The sequence below is a fragment of the Hippopotamus amphibius genome, chromosome 9 (assembly GCF_030028045.1).
Source record: "Hippopotamus amphibius kiboko isolate mHipAmp2 chromosome 9, mHipAmp2.hap2, whole genome shotgun sequence".
NCBI classification, from domain to species: domain Eukaryota; kingdom Metazoa; phylum Chordata; class Mammalia; order Artiodactyla; family Hippopotamidae; genus Hippopotamus; species Hippopotamus amphibius.
Window position 1 is genome coordinate 35,279,978 of NC_080194.1, and position 22,681 is coordinate 35,302,658.

Genomic DNA, 22,681 nt, shown 5'->3' on the forward strand with positions numbered 1-22,681 from the left:
GAGTAGTATTGACATATATACACGACCAAATGTAAAATAGATAGCTAATGGGAAGCAACTGCCTAACACAGGGAGATCAACTCGAGGATAGCTGATGACCTAGAGGAGTGGGATGGGGAGGGTGGGATAGGGAGGGTGGGAGGGAGGCTCAAGAGGGAGGGGATATGGGGATATATGTATACATACAGCTGATTCGCTTTGTTGTGCAGTGGAAACTGGCACAACAGTGTAAAGCTATTATACTCCAATAAAGATCGAAACAAACAAACAGAAAAGAATATAGGCTTTCCAAAAGCCTCAGTAAGAGGAAGGGGATCAGTAGAGGTGGGGAAGAGGGGAGGAATGTGAAGATACTAAGGTGTAAGGAAGTGAGGGAGCTTATCGGGGAGGACCACAGGCTAAACAGCCATGACTTTGGGCCCTTCAACCTGTCCAAAGAGTGAGGAGAGGGAGTTGTCATTCAGGTACAAGATGCCCAAAAAAGTGACCTTTTGTGCTGTTGTCAGATTGTGTTTCAGATGCAGCGGTTGCTGGAGACAAATTGTAACACAGATCCTGGTTCCCCTTGGAGTATCAGATTCACTTGGGAACCTAACTTCTGGACCAAGCAGCTGGCTTCCCTTGGTGAGCCTAGGGCCTGCTCTGTGGGCCTTTACATGATTGCTGAGAACACATACAGACCATCTGCTTAGCTTACTGGGTAAATCAGCATATGCCCAAGAGAAAGCACTCCCTGAGACTGCCAGTGGTCATGGAGTCATTCAGCAAACCTTTTTCTGGGGGTGATGAGGGTGGGGTTGGGATGGGGATGGGGAGAGCTGACAGCTTAAATAACAATGACAGTACCGGACTTTTGTGACAAGACCAGTTGAAATCTGAGCTTCCTATTCTGCATGAGCGACCCTGTTACCTTGGTTTCATTGCCAGAAGAGGAGACAAGACAGTGGCCCTACTGTCCAGGATGCTGTATGACAGTACAGGCAGTCCCATGTCTCTAAGTACAAGGATATACATGTATGGGTACAAACAGAGATATTTCTGCAACACAGAGAGAGAGAGACAGACAGACAATGTCACATACGCCCTTTGGAGTTGAGATGTAAGCAGATAATTCATGACCTTGTGCATTTTACTTCCCTGCTGTAATGACTTGCTGGCATTCAGTCTTTAGGCAGAACGTAGACAACTTGAAGTTGTGCCTGTGTTGACAACCTAATGGTAGGTTTGTTAAACTAATGGCCAACTACTGCCTTCATCTGGGCTGTTATTCTCATTGAAAGTGTTTTGAACTTGACAGAGTGATAAATGATAGGTTTAGTTTTTGCTTCCCTTTCCCTTTTGATATAACTCAGCAGACCTTAGGTGAGCACCTGCTCTGAGTCAGGCCCCATGCTGACCACTAAGTGACCAAAGGTGAATAAAACACACCTCCTGCCCTCAAGGCACTTGGTCTTCCCCTAAGTAAGCCTCAGATGAGCTGAAGGAGCCATTAGAGTGAAATAGCAATAGATATCATCTCCTTATGCATGAAGGCCCAGGGACCTCAGTCAACAGTACTGGCACCTTGGCACTGACTTGGTGTCAGAGCTTCCCCACTTTCTTCCATTCTACTTGCCCAAGACACAGGTCCCCATACTTGAAGACTTGCTCATTTGTCCTGGGGATGAATCTCCTTTGCCACTTTCCAGCACACTCCCTCTTCTCCCCCACTGTTGATTTTTTTTTGATCTGAGTCTCTCTTGGACTATTCTGTTCAAAAACAGGTAGGTTCTCTTTGAGGGAGCCCGTGGTTTCTCTAGGGGGATACAAACAGAGTCAGGACTGAGCATCTGGTAAAAGCTGAGTTAATTTCTCAAATGTCCCAGGCCCCCAAAGCAGGTCCACATATGTTCTATTGCTGGAAGCATTGTAGACTGAGTCTTGGGGACCAGGGGTTGAATTTCTTTCTTTCTTTTTTTATACATCTTTATTGGAGTATAATTGCTTTACAATATTGTGTTAGTTTCTGCTGTACAACAGAGTGAATCAGCTATATGTATACATATATCCCCATATCCCCTCCCTCTTGAGCCTCCCTCCCACCCTCCCCATCCCACCCCTCCAGGTCATCACAAAGCACCAAGCTGATTTCCCTGTGTATGCAGCAGCTTCCCACTAGCTGTCTATTTTACATTTGGTAGTGTATATATGTCAAAGCTACTGTCTCACTATGTCCCAGCCTCCCCTTCCCCCACTGTGTCCTCAAGTCCATTCTTTATGTCTGCATCTTTATTCCTGCCCTGTCACTAGGTTCATCAGTACCGTTTTTCTCAGGGGTTGAATTTCTTAACCGCTGCATCTGGTACAAGTTGTTTTGGATGCTATCCTTTGGTCCCAGGAGTGGGAGGTAGCAGTGGGGGAACAATTACAGACTACCTTTGGAAACACTTTCTATTCTAAATTTTTAGGCTGTATAACTACTGAGGGTGGACAACTGTCCCGGGCAGATACTCCTGCTTATGGAAGTTTACAGGGAACATCATCTTTTTATCAAAGCCACCAGTCCCCAGTGGCTCAGCAGGAGACTCTCAGCCATCCCTCACACAAGTTCCAGTCTTCAGCACTGTGTTCCTCATCTGTGTGCTGCTCCCACTGCTCCCCAGCCTCGCCCTCCCTCAAAGGCCAGGCCCCCCCACCCAGCATACACCCAGCCCACGGCTTCAGGCAGCCCTCTGAGATGGTGCCCCAACAGCTGGGGCCACTGCAGTGCTCCACCCTGCTGCCCAGGGAGAAGGAACTGCCCTGCAATCCTCATCCACCAAAGCTACTTCAACCCTGGCTGGAAACCCAGCCCCCTGCAGAGCAAGAGAGCACATCCCAGCGGCTGGGGCAGCCGCTGACTTCCCAGCCCGTGTGCATCGTCCCCCCGCAGGACGTTCAGCAAGGAGCCCATGCCCCGCCCACCTTACAGACACCCTCTATCCAAGTGCAGTTTGGCCACCACCAGAAGCTGAAGCTCAGCCACTTTCAGCAGCAGCCACAGCAGCAGCTGCCACTTCCTCCACCTCCGCCACCTCCACCCCAACAGCAGCCACCCCCGCCTCTACCTCCATCCCAGCATCTGGCTTCTAGTCAGCACGAGAGCCCTCCGGGGCCTGCCTGCCCCCAGAACGTGGACATAATGCACCACAAGTTTGAGCTGGAGGAAATGCAGAAGGACCTGGAGCTTCTCCTTCAGGCTCAACAGCCCAGCCTGCAGCTGAGTCAGACCAAATCGCCTCAGCATCTTCAGCAAACCATTGTGGGGCAGATCAACTACATCGTGAGGCAGCCGGCGCCCGTCCAGTCCCAGAGCCAGGAGGACGCTGTGCAGGTGAGCCTCAGGGTGGCGTGGAGCACATATTCTCCCTAGGATAGTGCAGGAAACGCAGCTTCCGAACCACAGGGTGGTATAGGAACACAGTTTCTTCATTTTAGGTGGCCTTGAACTCAGCCCTCACAATTCAAGACTGTGCTGGGCTCCACCTCCCTTCTCAGGAAAGCTCCAGAGAACAGAGTACTTTACCCCAACATAGATCTGGGCTCAATACTGTGAGAGTGACCTGGCTTAGCCCTCTCTTCCTGGGTGACACTGGGGACCTTGTTTATACCTCTGGGATCTTTGCAGCACTCCACATCTTCATTCTTAACTCTTGCTTTTCTCTGCTCCCAGAGTTCACTGGTCCGCCCCCTTCCTCCTCCCCTCTCACTTTTTTCATAGTGCTATCTGGTTTAAATATGTAACCACGTTTATATCTTCAAAGCAGCTCTGTAGACTTTTACTTTATTACAAAATATAAGGCCTCACATGTATGCTTCAGCCCTGGCAACTTCAGATCATGCTTCAAATGTCTTCTTCTGAGGCTCAGTTCCTTTGAGGGGATATGGAATAATCCTCATGATGGCAGAGAAGGGTCTAGAGTTTATAGAGGACCACAGACTCTATAAATGTAAGTCAAAACTGTTATGTTTGCTAAGGTGATTATGACAGAGTTAGCTTATAATTCTTGGTTTGGGTTCTATCCTAAGATTGTCATATTAGGAAACGTTTAGATAAGACTCTTTCTTTCTGAAAAAATGTCAAACAGTTCACGATGTGTAGGTGGTGACAGTGGGCATCCTGTAGGTGCAGGGTGGGCATTAGCCTTTGCTGCTGCTGCTGCTACTCTTTGTGGTAAAACCCACCCAAGTACTTATTTTCTTCTCCAGGCTACAGATGAGCCACCAGCATCTGAAGGCCCAAAGCCAACTCTTCCTCTTGACAAGAATACTGCTGCTAACTTGCCCCAGGCATCTGGGGAAGAAACCCCTCACAGTGTCCCTCCACTGGACAGCACCATCCAGCACTCCTCTCCGAATGTGGTGAGAAAGGTACTAACAGAGCCTGCTTTCCCTGATCATACGGGATCCACTGCCAGTCAGGACCCCAGGGACCTGGAAGAGGATGATTGGGTGGGGGGAGGAGTGTCCCTGTTCCATCCCTGGATGTTACACAGCCCTGACTCACGTCTTCTGTCCTAATGAGTCAGCAAGGTCCTCCTCCACCCCATTTCCACCCACATACACTTAAAACGGAAGCAACTGGGCTTCCTTTAGAGAGGAAGGGGAAAGGGAAAGAAAGCCAGGTTATTGAACACTGACTCTGTACCTAGAACTGTGCATGGTGCTTCACGGGCTGATTTCACTTAACCTTCCCAACAGTTCTGTGAGGTGGGCACCCCTGTTTTATAGCTAAGGAAACTGAGATCCAGGGTCCTACAGCTAGTAGATAAGAGGGCTAAGGTTGATTTAAAACAAGAATCCAAAGCCTGAACTTTCTTCTCTCTGCAATGAATGAAAATGGGGAAAATATTTTATGTGGTCCCGCAGTCCAAAGTTGGCCTTAGAATTTGAATTAATGGAATTTATGGGGTGAGTGGTCTACAGGGATGTCCTGCAGAGGTAGCGGAGCATGGAGGGCCACTGGGATCTCAGAGATAAGCTGCTGGAGCCCTTCCTGCCCATCCACCTACCTGCTGGTGGAAGGGTTCATGGCAATAACCCAGAAGCCCACGACTCCTCAGCTGCCCTGCTCTCACCCCTGCCCTTCATCCCTACCCTGGTCATCCTGCTAGCTGGGACCTCATTGCCGTGCCATGCCTTCCCATCAGCCCTCCATGTGTCCCTTGGCCCCGTTCCACTAATCCAGTTGCCTTTGCTGGTCTAGTCCTCTCGGCCCTCCTGGTGCTTCCACTCAGCCCTGCACTTGAAGCTCTGTCAGCTGTTCTGTGGCCTTCTAGCCTGCACCCTCAGCCCTGCAGCGTCCTGTGGGCTGTGCAGCCCCAGTGCCATGTATATCGTAGATCAGTCTGCCTCTGTGATACTCGAGGAGAGAATTTTAAAAAAGTAGGAGATGGCAAAAATGAAATGTTAACTTGGAAATCCCTTGAAGTCTGGGCAGGACTCTGATACCAATGGCTTTTTGTCTATGCCCATCCTGCCCTATTCTTTTGAAAATGGTCTGGCCTAGAGGCCATAGAGATGCTATAAATTGGTCCTTTGCAGCTCTGACTGGTTTACATTCTGACACCTGGGGTAGATACCTATCCACCCAACCATCCATCTATCCACGCATTTATTTATTCACTCTGTGTTCAGAAAATACATGTTAATCTCCTATTATGTGCCAAATATTTTTCTAGGTGTCAGGCACGCATTGGTGAATGAGTGTAATGCGGGAGCTTACAGGCTAGTGGGAGAGATCGTTAGACAAGCAACAACAATAAAGTATGATAAAGTGCTGTGATAGTCAATGGGGTGTATAGAAGGAGCACTTAACTCTGGGAGAAGGGACTGTTCACAGAAGACTTCCTAGAGGACATGGTTTTAAGCTAAGATTTGAAGAAGGAGAAGTTAGGCTGGTGACGGAAGGGTGGGGAAAGGCTAGAATAGAGAGTCAAAGGGAGTGGCAAGTAGGAAGGTCCAGAAATGAGAGAAAGTCCGGGTTTCTTAGGGGGTTTCAGATATTTTGGCACAGTAGGAACGTGAGATGTACTGGGGAATGGGAGCAATTGAAACCAGAGTGGTTGGAAGGCATTATGAATTATGCTCTGGAGCTGGGATTCAGTCATGGGGTTGTAAGGCATGAATGAAGGATTTCTAGCAAGGACGGACATGGTTTGAATTAAATTTTAGAAAGGCCACTTTAGTTGTAGTATGGGCGACCAGAATAGTACAGAGGAGAAATAGGAGAAGTTGAATGAAGTCAGGGAATGATGGAAATGAAGAGGCAGCAAGGACTTCAAGAGGTCAGGTCACAGGAGATTTTGGACTTGGAATCTGATTGGCAATAGGAAGTGAGGGAAAGAAAGTCCAGGGTGTGTCTTGGCCCACTGAGTTGCCATTAACCTGAGATGGGAGCATGGAAAGAAAAGCATATTTCAGGGGAGGAAAAAGTTAAGTTTTGAATTGTTGTTGTTCTCCTGCGGAAGCTACATTGTAAGATGACTGGAAGGCAGCTAGCTCTAGAGGTCAGTAGGAGGCTTGGGGGTTGCCAGTACTCAAGTGGTAGTGGGCACCATGCTGAAAACGCTTCTGCTTATTTAATGAATCTCAGTTCTACCCCACCACCCAGTACAGAGGAGAGGAGTCGAGCCACGTGCAAGCATGGAGTCCATGCTGCCTGTGTGGGTGGCCTGCAGGGTGCTCTGAGCAGCGAGGGGAGGGGATGCTGTGCCCCGTGTGGCTGCAGGGTGGCAGTGGGGTTAGTGAAGACCCTAGGAACTCTAATTTCTCATTTTGAGCTGCCCCTGGCCGTTAACCTGGGTTCATGCAGAGGTGTGGAGAGGCAGGTGGCCTGACATTTTTCAGATGTTTCTTAGACTTCTTTATGGCTTGGACTACTAGGAAAAGGAACCTTAAGGTTGCCATCCTGGCCCAGAGGAACCTTTGGGTCTACTGGACTGAGAGAGGTGCTGGTTATACACAAAGCTCCTGAAATAAGAAAAGGGGCTTTCTTTTTGAGGGAATTCATTGCCTTGAATCTGGGATTGGGCAGGGTGGGGTATGAAGGTCAAGGTTACCAAATAACATTTTGAGCATCTTATCACTGATAATACTTTGTATAGTATTTTCTACTTTTTTCATAGGTTTTTACGTGGATTATTCCATTTTATCTCTTTATTTATCCTAGCAATACTATGAGGAAGCCACTTTCTTATTCCCTTTTGAAAGATGTGGAAACTGAGACACAGAGAGGCTAAGTGACCACCTAAGAGTTACACAGCCAACCATTGGCAGTGTTAGGACCAGAGCACAGGTTCCTGCCTCGGCCCTGTGTTCAATGACTAGGTTAAATTGCCTCTCTCTGTGCACTGCAGTGGGAGAAGTGGGACTCCATGTGGCCTCTCACCTGCTGGATTCTCCTGTCTTTATACTCTTTGAAGTAGCCTGACGCCTTGCTGGGGAGAGGTCTTAGGACCCAGCCTAGTTGGGTCTTGACTATCTTTATCTGGTAAAGCCATTTAGCCCCCAGCCCACTCCTCAGCCTGTACTGGCCTGTGAGTGCCAGGGGAAGTCAGAAGTCTCTCTGAGGCCACAGACGAGAGGAACCTGTGGCTCCGGGCCCCACTCTCTGTGTTCCACAGGGACGCGTTCATGCTTGGAGCTGCTTTGTGTCACCATAAGGAGGACTTTTGTTACAGCGGAGCAGCTGTGAGTAAGTGCCTAGGAGTTGGTACTAAACGAGCTGATGGGGAAACCAGATGGCTGCTGAAAATGAGATGTGAAAGCTTTAGAATGGGTTTCCTAGCGGCTTGAGCTCTGCAGTCTCAGGAGCATTTTATCCCACCACGTTCTCTGCCTCCAGCAGGATGTTTTTGTATGAACTTGGATATTTGGTTGGCACTAGCTGTTGCCTAAGCTTCCTAATCTTGGTTCAGCCACTCTGAAGAAAGACAGCTCTACCACAGAACCCCTTTAAATTGCAAGTGACACTGGAAGACATTTCAATGGCTTCATTTCATACTTCTTAACTAGTCAACTGCTGAAAAATACACACACTCCTTTCCTCAAAACACTCATGGAGTCAAGGCTGTAGGCATCACAGAGAGCCTTATCTGAACCTCAGTTCACTTACAAGAGGGACCTCTTTGCTGCTCATAATGTGGCCCCAGATCTTCAACAAAGGACTGTGAAGCCACCAAGATGTTTCTCAAGGCTTGAGAGGAGTCTTTGATGTATTTTTAGCAAATGATACAGAAGTAGTAGGCATTCCTGAGGTCCAGATTATTAAGAGTGATGCGGAAGAGTAAAGGATAATGACTCAGATGAATGGCACTTATGCCATTATCAAAGCATTTTGATGCCTAAGCTCTTGATTTGATACTTAAAAGTCAGTGAGACTTACATTAACCTCTATAGGAAGAAATTAAAGCCCAGAGATGGAAAATTATTTCCTTAAATGCGTACTCTAAACCTTGACCTAAGTGGATACTAGGCATCCTGCCTTCACAGTTTCCAAACACACTGCTACAGGCCAGATCATGGGTTCTCAACCCTAGCAACCATCTTTTCCTCGTAGCCTGCCACTGACAACAGCTTTTCCTCAGAATGTTCCCAGAGCCTGGTGAAGCTGTCTCAGAACATAGCCTGTGTCCCAGTTAGCATGTACATAACTGTGCAGAGATGTGCTCTGTTCCACATAGGATTCAAGCCAAACACTCCCCATGTCTGGCTCCCTGAATTTTTCACTCTCTAGGAAGCCTGCCTGCTTCATTCTAGCCTAATTTCATTCACAGATCAAACCCAAGATATTTGTCTAGGTCTCCTGGTTCATGTGAAAACATTTGGTTCCTGTTCCTAGGCCTTAAATTTCCTTAACCCAGCCTGGGAAAAATACCTCTGGCCTAATTTTTCCTAGTCTCCAAAATTTGGGTTGTGAGGGTTCCACTCATTCTGGAATCCACTTATTCTTTTCCCCTTCCTTCCACCTCAGACTCTGGGATCTTCTTTGCTTTTTTCCATCTTCTCGGATCATCCGGGCACCGGACAATCTTCAGTTCTTCTCTCTTCACCAGCCATGATTGTTTTCCCATTTGACTTGGGTCGGTTAGCAGATATCAACATAGTTACAGCTGTAGCAAGAGCCTTACTTCATACAAGAGTTTTCCATTGAGCTGGAGGGGCACTCGCTATCAGCAAGAGCAACTTCCCTATTAAAAATCAACTCGTGAAACCGTTGGCAAGAAAAGTTAGTTCCCTCCTCAGCTGTCTGATTCAGATGTGTCAAGGTCTACTGCTGTTAAGCCAGTCTACTTAACCTGAAGCTATTGAAATTCTCAGATATCCCAAGGATTTAATTCACATATCTATATACCTCCATCCTTGTCTCCTTATCTGTTTCCTTCAGCCAGGGTGAAGGCCTTCAATGTATTTCCAAAGCACAACACATTGGTCTCTTCTTCTACTGTACGTTTACATGGTGATCAGTTTTTGACAGGTTTAACTTCTAGAATGAAAACCTGAAACCAGAAGTGCGCAGACAAAACTTAAGAGCAGCAAGAACAGATGTCACAAACCTCATGCGTTATATTCTATATGAGACTATAAGCCCGATCTAGTCAGCATTCTTGATCTAGCAAGCTTAGTTATATGGTTTTCTTTGGAAATTTAAAATTTTTCTATATGATAGCAGTGAGCAGAGCAGAAGCAGGGAGTCAGGACTTCTATAATGGCAGCTAATTACCAGGGAGAAGACAAGAAACTTTGCCTGGAAAAGTGCCACGATGTGAGGTCATTCACTGAAAGGACAAGCTACGCCCTACATCCCTAGAAGTTCCCTAAAGCACCTGTGAACTACAGAACAGTCCAGCAATAGAGGTTCATCAAAATTCTTTTATGTCACTAAGAAACGGTCTCATTAGGCATCATGTTCTCCGTTTAGTAAGACAGGGTAGTGTGCAAAGCATTTTAGAAATACTCCCCTTCAAAATAATATTTTAAAGCTAACTGCATTTTGTTATTGAAAGAGGTATGTTTCAGATATCTTGAAAATTGATTTCTGTGGAGCACCACTCTATCTGTGCTACTTTATCCCCAGCAATATTATCTTGCTGTGACAACCTGAAATTTCTATTAAACTCAGGGTATGTGTACCAAGTGTCTGTTTATTGACTTCTTAATCACGTCGTACTAGGGCTCTAGCTTTCTACCTAATGGCACAAAATCAGGACCAGCCAGCAGATTTTTAAGGCTGGGCCCAGCCTTGGATTCCTTTATAAGCTTGGAAAATTTGGGTAATCACTCTGTGTCTCAATTTCCCTTCCTGTTCAAATGAAAGAACAATGTTTTCTCTGAATTTTGGCAGCAACTTGTGGCGATCATTAGAATGGCAGTGGAGGCACACTGAACTCTAGGAAAAAGTCTGGGTGGTGAGAATGGGGAGAGGGAAGGCAGCAGGTAACAGCACAGAACAGGATTAGATGGGAAAAGGACTACATAGGTGACTAGGAGAAGAGGTTGAAAGTCATACAATTCAGACAGGTCACAGGTCAGGCAGGTGGCAAACAGAGATAGAGATAAAGAGATAAGAGACAAGGAGAACCAAGGAACAAGGCCATACAATTTGCAAGGAGAGGAACCTAGGGACAGGTGAGGAGATACTAGGTTACGGAGTTAAGAGGGGGCTCTATTCATACATCAAAGATGACCTGAGCTGATTACCTGAGTATGTTTTTTGCATTTTTGACTTGTCTTCCTTCCTGAACTAGCAAATAGTTTATTTTTACTTGTAAACCTCAAAATACATATTTTCCCTCATGAAATCTTAAGGTTTTATATGTGAAGATGAAGTCAAGGAGTCAGTTAAGCTTGGAGGTGTCATTGGTTGCCCTATCCAGACTTTCCAGCCGGCCATACACTTTCGCCTTCTCTCATTTGACCTCTGAACAATCCCGAGTGCTAGAGAAGGCAGGTGGCATCATCTCCATCGACATATGAGCTCCTCCTGGGTGTGAGGCACCAAATGTCAGGCAACTTGGCCCCATTCCCAAGTCCTTCTCCAACCCTAGCAAGTTCTCGAGAAGATCTTTCCTCCCTCCCCTCCCCTCCCCTCTCCCTCCCTCCCTCCCTCCCTCCCTCCCTCCCTCCCTCCCTCCCTCCCTTCCTTCCTCCCTTCCTTCCTTCCTTCCTTCCTTCCTTCCAGGCCCTAGAGACTCAGCCTGCTTTCTTGGCCCTGAAAGCTGGCCCTCTGATTGCCCCACTCACTTTGTAGCATGGTAGGATGGAGGGTTTCAACTCCCCTTTTTCTTCCTGTACATGAAATAAGGACCTTTTTTTTTTTCCAGATCTTTATTGGAGTATAATTGCTTTACACTGTTGTGCCAGTTTCTGCTGTACAACAAAGTGAATCAGCTGTATTTATACATATATCCCCATATCCCCACCCTCTCGAGCCTCCCTGCCACCCTCCCTATCCCACCCCTCTAGGTCATTATCAGTCATTGAGTTGATCTCCCTGTGCTGTGCAGCAGCTTCCCACTAGCCATCTACTTTACATTTAGTAGTGTATGTATGTCAATGCTACTCTCTCACTATATCCCAGCCCCCCCGCATTCCCTCAAGTCCGTTCTCTACATCTGCACCTTTAGGACATTTTGTTTTAATATTTTGTAGCTCTTCACTCCAGAGAGCCAGATGAAGTATCAAAAAAAAAACTACACACAGCATAGTCGGTTCCAGAAATGCCTCAGTATGTGTGTAGCCTGTAGTAATGGGGTTGGGGCCAGCTTCCTCATATCACACTCTCTCAGTCCCTTCTCAGAATCTCCCTATAGACGTTTCCCAGATTCTCGTGACTGTTACCAGAGCTTCACAGCACGATAGCCTTGGCCTCCTTGAGATTGGCTGTAGATATATGGACAGGAAAGAGACCAGTCTAGTCTTCAGTATCTTAGGACATATTACTGACCTCATGCTGTCTGCTAGGTGTTGTGGGAGCAGGTCCAGCAGGCCCAGCTTAAAATAAACTACAACAGAGTTTCCACAATTCTTCCATGGCTCAATCTGCACGCTCTCTCTCCTCTATAATTATATTAACTCACATTTCATGATATGTAATAAGTAATCAGGACAGGGGAGTTGATATCCTACAAATGCGATCTCTACCCCTAATCTGGAAAGTTTTGTCTTTGGGGATTTAATCTTGTGCATATCTTGTGACATACAGCACCTGACCATTATTACTTGGAATGAATGGCCCCAGATGGATTTTTGACCTCACTGAGAGTCATCTGTGTCACTGGTAGATGAGATGGCTGCATTAAATATACATGTCAAGCAAGGAAAAGGTGAAAGAGTCCAGCTTAAAGGATTAAACCGTCATATATTTACGCAAGGGAATACAATGATCATTGGATATTCTTATCCAAAGATAAGGAAATAGACACTATTAGAGAGCTATGGTAGTGCATAACGAGGACAATAAGGGGACGCCAAGGGACGCAGGCCAGGGCATGTTTGAAATAGCCCCTGGCCTCTGGCCTCAGTCCCTTAAGATGGGCTCTATGCCTAATTTATCCCATTTGGTTTGAACATTCCCCCATCCCTCCTCCTCCTCAACTTTCTTATCTTGGGACTTAGACTGTACAGTAAATGAAGCCCTTTTATTGAAGACCATTGAACTACCAAGAAGCATATGAAAAGCAAACTTTTCTTTGAAGAAATAAAGGATATTTAGCTCATCTGCTTTTAATACTGAAAAGAATAGAAAATATAAGCTTTACTAAAGCAGTTAAATAATAAGGGAAAAGGGTTGGAGAAGCAAAAGAGATGAGAAGAAAAAAAGAGAGGAGCGATGGACTGGAGGACACGGGGTTGGGGGTGGGCAGGGGGCGAAGGGGAAGCTGGGACGAAGTGAGAGTAACATAGACATAGATGCACTACCAACTGTAAAATAGATACCTAGTGGAAAGTTGCTGCATAACAAAGGGAGATCAACTCGATGATGGGTGATGCCTTAGAGGGCCGGGACAGGGAGAGTGGGAGGGAGTTGCGGGAGGGAGGGGATTTGGGGATATATGTATAAATACAGCTGATTCACTTTGGTGTACCTCAAAAGCTGGTACAACAGTGTAAAGCAATTATATTCCAATAAAGAGCTAAAAAAAAAATAAAAGGAAAAAGAGAGGAGAAGAAGAGAGAAAAGGTCAAGGGAGACAAAGAGCAGGTGAGAGAAGTACGAAGAGATGGAAGAACAGAATGTGGGAGAGATCAGGGAAGGGGTGAGCACAGAGAAGGGCAGAGGCAGGCAGGCCAGAATGAAGAATGTGGCTTCGGTGCCAGAAATCTGGATTCTAAATCTATGAAAACCCTACGTCAAATATCATACCTAGTGGTGAAAAGTGAAAGGATCCTCCTGAGATTAGGAATGAGAGTAGGATGGCTACTGTCACTGCTTCTATTCAGCCTCATACTGGAGGTCTCAACTAGTGGAGTAAGGCAAGAAAAACAAATGTAAACAAAGAGAGAAATAAAACTCACTAGTCATAGGCAACATGACTTGTATGACTTTAGTAAGGTCCCTGGGTACAAGTTCAATATATAAAAATCAATTGTATTTCTATATATGAACACAAATAAAGAGAAATGCAAATTTATAAAATTATGTTTTCAAAAACATAAAAAAACCTCAGATGCCTTTTTTAAAAAGTAAATTTATAAATTTATTTATTTATTGGCTGCATTGGGTCTTTATTGCTGGGGGCGGGCTTTCTCTAGTTTCCTTGAGCGGTGGCTTCTCTTGTTGTGAAGCACAGGCTCTAGGCGTGCAGGCTCAGTAGTTGTGGCGCACAGGCTTAGCTGCTCTGCACCATGTGGGGTCTTTCCGGACCAGGGATCGAACCCGTGTCCCCCTGCATTGGCAGGCAGATTCTTAACCACTGCGCCACCAGGGAAGTCCCAGATGCCTTTCTGAGCTTCATTTTTCTCAAGTATAAAATTAGGGCCACAACAATAACAATAACAATAATAGCAACAGCAGCAGCTGGGGTTTATTGAGTACCTACTGCCAGACATTGCTCTCAGTGTTTACATGCATTATTTCTTTTAACTTTCACAACCCTTTAATGTTTGTTGCAAGGATTAAATGAGGAAATATCTGTAGAACATTTAGCAAATTGCCTTGTGTATAATAAATTCGCAATAAATTTTAGCTGTATAAAAATAGGCATGATTTAGAGAAACTTATAGGCTTAGTTGTTAGTAGAACTAAGCTGCTATTCATTTGGTTTATGATTTGTAGAATATAGTCATGCATTACTGTTGTTTTAAAAAATTGTAAATAGTTCACTAATTCATTTATTCAGCCAGGCACTGCTCTTGGATCTAGGAGTACAGTGGATAAGCAAAATAGATAAAATCCACACTCTAATGGAGTTTACAGTTTAGGGAAAATAGGTATTAACCAAATGGTATCACAGAGTGTACTATGAGAATAAAGTACAGGAGTAATGAGAGCATAAAAGGTGGGGGGCTAGTCTGGGTTAGAGCAAAAATTCACAGGTGAGCTGAGTTCAGAAGGTAAGTGGAACAGGGGCAAGGCTAGGAGAATGTTCCATGCAGAGGAAGCAGCCTGTCTGAAGGGGGTAAGGGAGAGGTTGACATGTTTCAGGAACTGAAAAATTGTCTGAGTGGCTGGAGTCCAGAGAATGACGAGAGGGCTGTTGTATGAACTGTGGCTGCAAAGCAGGACAGGGAAGAGGCCCTCAAGGTCTTGGGAGCCTTGTTGACATTTTCTCAGTGGCGCACAGTACAGTTTTATGCAGAGGACTGATGTGGTTGGATTTGTGTGTTGAAAATATCTCTCCACTGAGGAGACTACTGCCTTGGTCTGGGAAAATATGAATATGTAACCCAGTCTAGGACACCAGCAGCAGAGAGAGGAATAGTGGGAATATTTGAGAGAGATTTAAGGGGTAGGATTGATAAGGTTTGGTGCTAGCCTGGGTGAGGAAGGAGGGATGCTTCACTGATGTCTTCCTCCTAGGATCCGACTTGAAGAACTGGGTGACTAGGGTGACGTTCACTGAGGTGAGAACAGTTTTTTCTTCACTGTTAATTAGCTTTACTAATTTAATATGGAAACTTGAGAGGGTATTTGAAGTATTTCTTTTCCTGTGGAAATTTGAATGTCTCATTCATGGGAAAAAGAATGACAGGTTTACGACACTGATTTTGTAAGCTTAGAGATATTTACTCTTTGTTTCGCCTTTGATCTTCTGTTATTATTATTTTTATTTATTTATTTTAATTTTGGCTGCGCTGGGTCTTCGTTGCTGCGTGCGGGCTTTCTCTAGTTGTGGCGAGCGAGGTCTACTCTTTGTTGCAGTGCATGGGCTTAGTTGTTCCGTGGCATGTGGGATCTTCCCAGACCAGGGATCAAACCCTTGTCCCCTGCATTGGCAGGCGGATTCTTAACCACTGCGCCACCAGGGAAGTCCTTCCCCTTTGATTTTCAAAAGATGTCAAATTGTTACATCTTTTGTCTTAAAAAAGGCAGAGATAGCAAACTTATAAATTCCTGAAAGTGGCATTTAGAACCAGTCTTCCCACCATCTCCCCTCCATCAAATCTCTTTCTCCAACCTGATAAACTGAAATGGACTCAGTGCAGTGTCTATATGTCTTTAATTTCTTTTTATCAGGCTTTTAAGTCTCTTCTGCCTAGGTCACCAAGCAGTGACCTAGTGAGAAAAGAATTATGGGGGGTTGGAACATTATTGCCTCATCTAATGATTGTCCAGATTGTCCATGTTAAGATTTAGATGCTCTGTTGTTCTCTGCCTCTGGTTTAGAATGTCTTTGGCAGGTAAGGTAGGGCTAGAAAAGACCTTCACATCTCTTGGTCAGAGTCTTCATTCTAATGCTGGTGGTGCTGGAGTTGACCCGAACAAGCCTGTGGGAAGGTGCTGGAGTTGACCCAGGTTACCCAGACTGATGGGGGCTCCCCAAGGCTTGGCATTATCTCAGAGAATGTCTGCAGCAGATCAGGGTTTGAGCCTTCTGAACTTTCTCCCATTTTTATGTGGCAGAAACTATCCTGTAGGACTCCCAGAAGGGAAGAGAGGCCGCTAGTGCTTTACTCAGAGGGGAATGTGAAGTGGGAGGGTAGTCCTACAGTCTGACCCTTTGCTTAGGTACTGGAAAGGGGATGAGGGATGTGGGTGACTGTGTGTGTATGTGTGAGTGTGTACTACCCTCAGGTCAGGTGGTAGGCTGTGCTTCTCTTCCTCTCTCTGTCAGTCTCTCTCTCTCTCTCTCTCTCTCACACACACACACACACACACACACACTTGCATGCATGTATGCACACCAATGTCCTCAGCTGTGCCTGTCTCTCTGTGTCTTGGTCCACCAGCCTCCTTGGTGTAGGGAAATGGGAACAGGACTTCATGTGCTGTCTGAGTTCCCTGCAGCTACTAGACTCTGAGGCAAAGTGAAATCTGAGCATGGACCCCTTGTGGGCTGCATCACTCCTCGCCCTCCCACCGTTCCTAGCTAACAGCCTGACTCTCCCGTCTTTGCTCCTGCAGCACTCTACTTCCGTGAGCATCATGGGCTTTTCCAACACACTGGAGATGGAGCTGTCATCTACCAGGCTGGCGAGGACCTTAGAGCCACAGATCCAGAGTGCGAGCAGCCTGACAGCTGCCCCACCCCAGGTGGTACCAAGCCTGCTGAGTGGCCCCCCACTGACCGTGTCCAGCCTGGCGAGTGGTCAAAACCAGGCCATGCCCAGCCTGACAGCCAGTCACCTGCCGACCATGCCCAGCCTTGTGCGTGGCACACCCCACTCCATGCCCGGCCTGATGAGTGATCCGTCCCGGGCCATCACAAGCCTGGCAAGTGATCACTCTCAGGCCGGGCCCAACCTGATGTCTGGTCCCACCCACACTGTGCCAAGTCTGGCAACTTGTCCTCTGCAGAGCATGCTTCCAGCTTCTGACCTGCAGCCGGAAACTGGATCCAGCAGCAGTCCCGGCTCTGGTCGAGCTGCAGGGAGCCTGTGCCCTGGGGATGGGGCTGACCCCTCCCTGGGGAATGCCCTGTGTAAGGTAGGTCTTGGGGAAATGCCATTCAACTTCCTCTGCTCACCGCTGGGCAAAGTGGTGGCCCCTGAAGGCCTTGTTTCGGCCTCAGTTTAACAGCTCTGTGACCACCGACAGGAAAACTGATTTGATTCTTGTTGGCCTTTCCCTTTTGAAAGATGGAAAGTGAGGATTCTGCCCGCTTCACTGACTCTCTGGGACAGGGCCCCACAGCCCCTGGTCTGGATGCTTCCAAGGATTTGGCTATCCCCTCAGAACTGGAGGAGCCAATTAACCTCTCTGTGAAAAAACCTGCACTGGTCCCAGTAGTCAACACATCTGTGGCCCTGCAGCAGTACCGGAGCCCCAAAGGTGAGACTCAGCAGCCTGCTTTTCGACCTGACCACACACAGGAGCAGATGGGCTCAGCACTGCCGGGTGAGACAGAGGTCAGCAGAGCTGCTCTGAGCCCAGGGAGCAGTGTTTCTCTTCTCCCTTTAGAACTGACTTATTGATGCCCATTCTGTTTCCCTCACTGTGGCCATGGCTGATTCAGGCATGGCCCGGACTTAGCCTCCTGGTGACATTCCCCGTGCAAGAGTTTGGGGGTCTGGCTTATAGGTAGGACGAAATAGGAAGAGCACACCCCAGAAGGGTATTTAGCCTTGGCAAAATATTTTAGGGATACGAGCATGTCTGACTTTGGAGTCTGATAGATCTAAGTTAGACCTGCTCTATCTCTTTATGTTTGAACCTGGGCAAGATATCTAACCTTTCTGAGTTAATTTCTTTCTCTGTAAATGGGGCTAATCACAGCTACTTCACAGGCTACTAGGACAAATACCTACAGTGAAATTTGATGATTTACTCTGTAGAAACAAGAATTTGCCTTGTGCCTGGCATTCATGTGGATTGGCGCCTCATAGTAAAGGGAGTTTGGACGGATGGAGGTTGGCTCCATTTCCCTTCTCAGCTAGCCACACCCCTTCTCACTGGCGCTAGGCGAAGGCTCCTTGCTTCTGGGGAATGGCAGGGCTCGTTGGGAAGTTGGATAGCAACTGCCGAGTGAGCACTGGGGGCCTTCTCAGTTCAGTGTATGATTCACGTTTAGTTTGTAATGATCAGTCTATTTCCTACATACTTAATGGGTGAAAACGAAACGATTTTTCTCCTTTTTCCCTCACACTGGTTCTTCTTAACTGCACAATAACGTAAGCCTGAATTTTAAGCAGTTGAATTTTTTGAACCCTGCTTGCCCATGGCAAGTGCCCAGGACAGTGCCTGGTGCTGAGTGGGTGCTCAGTAAGTGCTGTATCCTCCTCTGTCCCCACACCGGCCCTTGCGCATCTACACACACTGCACTTCTCAGGGCAGGGCTCCTGGGAGCCTCTTGCCCCTGGAGGGTGAGCTGGATTCTCAGGCTGCTGCAACCCCAGCACTTGGCTGAAAAGGCAGGGGCTGGACAGCACGACTCCTAAGAGCAGGTGACACCGGTGTGTATATGGGGAACAGGTGACTTCCGAGCTCATGTTAAAGGTGATAAGCTGGCGCCTCAGCACCTGACCACTCACTCACCCCCAGGCAGCCTCTGAGTGTTACCTGTGTTTATCTTTTTAAAAGAAAGTGGCCTTCTTCCCATCTCAGGAAGGGGAGCTGTGGTGGGAGTGTCACCACTGTGAGTAATTGCAATGTGGGTGACAATGGTATGACAGCTGTGTGGCCAAAGTATGAGTAGTAGGTAGGAGTAGAAGGTGTGGGAGAAAGAGTGTCATCGTAAGTGTATTTATTTATTTGTTTAATTTTTTTTAAAGGCAAAGATTTGTTGAAATATTATTTACCGTTTCTGAAATAATTCCTGCCAAGTCTGTATTGGTAGCACTGTGACTGCTTGTAAGTATATTTATGTGTTTGTCTTTTGCCTTAGAGTGTGAGAATTTTGAACAAGGAGCCCTAGGGCTGGATACAAAAGGGAACCAGAGCATCAGGTAACAGACTCTTGGTTTAGCTTCATCTCTAACCCTCCAACTTCATGTCCTGGGAGGTTGGCACAGGAAGTGAGCATCCTTGATGACTTAACAAGAAGGAGAAGTTTGCCTGCAACTGTCTTCTTCAACCCCGAGACCTTGGAGTCGGGTGTATGGTTGGATGTCTGGGATGGTTGTAGGAGGATGTCCTGGCTCCTGTGCCATGAGGCACACACTCTCTGTATAGTCCTCCCTCTTCAGGGATCCCCCTTCTTTGATCAAAGGGCTCCCAGGGGCTGACGGGACCTGGCCAAGGCAGAGCTCATAGCAGGGTGGAATAGGGGCCTGTAGAGGGTTGGACTGAAGAGATCTTGAGTAGCAATTCAGTTGTGGGATCATGGATGAGCCTGACCTAGAGGTTGAGGCCGAAGGAGGCTTGCACCGAGACCCAGGGATGTCATTCTTGCCCTAGATCCTTCAATAGTGAGCCCAAGATTCCTTATGTGCGACTGGAGCGGCTCAAGATCTGTGCTGCCTCCTCGGGAGAGATGCCTGTGTTCAAGTTGAAGCCACAGAAGAATGATCAAGATGGGAGCTTCCTGCTGATCATCGAATGTGGTGCTCAGTCCTCCAGCATGTCCATTAAGGTACCAGTTTTCTCTGCCTTCTCCTTGAATCTTGGCCTGGCCTAGGAGCATCTCTTTCCTTTCTGCTATGAATTCTGGCTCTGGTCTTGTTCTGAGTCTCTGAATGGGGCTGTAGCTTGGCCAGACCTTATCCCCTGCTGCAAGGGGTCTGTGAGATGCACACTAGGAGTGAGCTGTCCTAGTGTTCCTGGGCCTTGGCTGTCTTGGGGTCTTGGAATAAGTCAGTACCTAGGGCTTGCCATCTTTCTTCTCCCTTCCTCAACAACTTGGTGTCATGCTCTGACTGCTTAGACTCACTTCTTCCCCAAGGTCAGCCAGGACCACCTGCCTGATGCCATCCAGGCCCCAAATCTGGGGGGAAGAAAGGTCACTGTCACATCTCTGGCTGGGCAGCGGCCACAAGAGGTGGAGAGTGCATCTCCTGAAGAACACAGGCCCATTCCTCGAACCCCTGGAGCCAAGAAGGGGCCCCCAGTACCCATAGAGAATGAGGACTTCTGTGCTGTGTGCCTCAACGGGGGAGAGTTGCTGTGCTGTGACCGCTGCCCCAAAGTGTACCACCTTTCCTGCCACTTGCCAGCCTTGCTCAGCTTCCCAGGGTGAGTCATGCCAACCCCAGGCCCTGACCTGGATGTCACGGTAATCTTCCAAGGGAGATTATTCCAGGCTAGGCCCACAAAGCTCCCTGGGATGGACTTCCTCTCCTCTCTGGGCCTGCATGAATTGCAGGTCTGTGACTTAGTGGCTCTATAGCTGTGTGCCTTCTGCACACAGACAGGTGGATGCTTCCCTTCCTCCTCTGTTCCCAGCTTCCTCCTGTGCAGATTCGTCCCTATACCCCTCTCTCAGCTGCTTGCTAACTCCTAGTTTTCTGGATTCACTAAATCTTGAGTTACTAAATTTCTTTCAAGCTTGTGGCTAGGAAGCCATTCTCTACAGGGCAGGGCTAGGGACTCAGTTTCTCATGCCACCACCCCCCGAAGCCTGTCTCGGAGCAGAGAGACAAGGGAGGGGGCTCTGGGCCATGTGCTGAGTCCTACCTTGGCCTCACTTGCCTCTGCAGGGGAGATTGGGTGTGCACCTTGTGCCGCAGCCTGACCCAACCTGAGATGGAGTACGACTGTGAGAATGCCCGCTATAGCCAGCCTGGAGTGCGGGCCCCTCCCGGTCTGAGTGTATATGACCAGAAGGTAGGGAGGGGTCTCTGGGACAGCCTGCCTGTGCCTGTGGGGGCTGAGGCTTTTCTGAGGGGTGAGAGGCCTCTCTGGTACCTCTCTTTTGAGCTATGCCTGACAGTTTGGCCTTTGGGGTTCACTATGATTTTTCTTCTGCCAGCTGTTTTCCTCTGGCCTGGGAGGCTGAACTCTGCCTTAGTATAGCGGCTCATACCCTGTGGGACAGAGCCATCAGGTCACTATCTTTAGTCCTTATTGAGGTGGGGCTAGAACAAAGTAACACAGTTACCAATTCTGATTTCTGCAGAAGTGTGAGAAGCTGGTACTGTCCTTGTGCTGCAACAGCCTCAGCCTGCCCTTCCACGAACCTGTCAGCCCACTGGTAAGGAAGGTCTCACTGGTTCTGCTGGCTACTGTACTTTCTACTCAGAGGGTCCTGGTCCTGGGCAGATCACGATGGTGCCCAGGGTGGGCTCAGAGTGTGGCCACTGGAAGTAGGAGTAATTTGTGCACGGTCTGTGGGACCCGGGGACCATGGCCACTGCAGCCCTCCAATACCTGCTGCTGTGTCAGACCTGACTTGACGCAGAAACCACTCCTCCTTTTCCCTTTCCCTTTCTTTTGCTTGACATGTTTCTTCTTGCTGCCTTTCTCTTTCTTATGTTCTTTTACTTCTATTCCAACTCATTCTCTCTCTCTCCTTCCTTCTTATCCTTCCCTTTCTCCTCCACTTCTCTCTTCCTATTTGCTTCCCCTTCTCACCTCCCTCAAGGCCCGGCATTACTACCAGATTATCAAGAGGCCCATGGACCTGTCAATCATCCGGAGGAAGCTGCAAAAGAAGGACCCAGCTCACTACACCACCCCAGAGGAGGTGGTATCAGATGTCCGCCTCATGTTCTGGAACTGTGCTAAGTTCAATTATGTATGTCTTCCTTGTTTTCCCTCCCCCCTATTTCCAGTGACCCCAAGACTCATGGCTGAACAGGGGTGTCCGGTTTGGGCCTGGACTGCCATGAGGACCTGGGAGCAGACCTTCTGTGGCCTACTATAGTAAATGTTTATAAGCTCTCTCCCATGTTTGGGCCTGAGCATGGACTCAGGAGGAAGATGGGGGGTGCTAGTGACTGGCCATCTGTGGGTAACTGTCGGGATCACTTCTGCTTTAAGAGCTGATGCTAAACTGGTTATCCTGGGTCCTCAGGAGAAAAATGTAAAGTTCCGGACATCTAGGAGACCTAGTCAGGCTTTGTGCTTTCTGTATAGCTCTTGAGGGGCCTGGAAGAGATGGGCTGGTGGAAAGGGGCCAGACCATCACTGCTCTCCTCCCCCTTCAGCCCGACTCAGAGGTTGCAGAGGCAGGCCGCTGCCTGGAAGTGTTCTTTGAAGGCTGGTTGAAGGAGATCTACCCGGAGAAACGGTTTGCTCAGCCAAGGCAGGAGGACTCAGACTCTGAAGAGGTGTCTGGTGAGAGTGGGTATTCCACTCCCCAGGGCTTTCCGTGGCCTCACTACGTGCAGGAGGGCATCCAACCCAAGAGGCGGCGGCGACATATGGTAAGGAGTTGCTGCCAGCTGGCAGGCAGGTGGGTGGGTGATTGGGCAGGCAGGGGGCACCCACGCAGCATGTACAGAGTAACCTGAAGTAAAGCTGCTCAGGTGGCACAGGAGAGTGGTGACAACGAGCCTTCACTTCCCAGCCCTTAGCCTCAGAGGAAGGCAAGGCAGTGCGGGGCTCACCAACTCCAATGACCACTGAGGCTCAGAACGGAGACATGGGTGTACCTGCCCAGAGTCACCCAGAAAATTAGCAGCA

General features: G+C 47.9%; 1 protein-coding gene across 4 annotated transcripts in view; it reads left to right on the forward strand.

Annotated features, from left to right (window-relative positions):
- TRIM66 (tripartite motif containing 66) overlaps window positions 1–22,681 on the forward strand; it is a 57,305-nt gene that overhangs the window by 28,879 nt on the left and 5,745 nt on the right. For 3 of the 4 annotated variants that reach the window (XM_057695251.1, XM_057695253.1, XM_057695252.1), the window contains exons 8-19: window positions 507–624; window positions 2,448–3,352; window positions 4,228–4,389; window positions 16,586–17,107; window positions 17,260–17,452; window positions 19,005–19,065; window positions 19,517–19,691; window positions 20,001–20,290; window positions 20,755–20,881; window positions 21,174–21,248; window positions 21,639–21,791; window positions 22,204–22,422. In XM_057695251.1, coding sequence (XP_057551234.1) covers window positions 507–624; window positions 2,448–3,352; window positions 4,228–4,389; window positions 16,586–17,107; window positions 17,260–17,452; window positions 19,005–19,065; window positions 19,517–19,691; window positions 20,001–20,290; window positions 20,755–20,881; window positions 21,174–21,248; window positions 21,639–21,791; window positions 22,204–22,422 — 3,000 coding nt within the window. The remainder of the gene's footprint in view (window positions 1–506; window positions 625–2,447; window positions 3,353–4,227; window positions 4,390–16,585; window positions 17,108–17,259; window positions 17,453–19,004; window positions 19,066–19,516; window positions 19,692–20,000; window positions 20,291–20,754; window positions 20,882–21,173; window positions 21,249–21,638; window positions 21,792–22,203; window positions 22,423–22,681) is intronic. The other variant, XM_057695254.1, reaches the window with a different exon arrangement.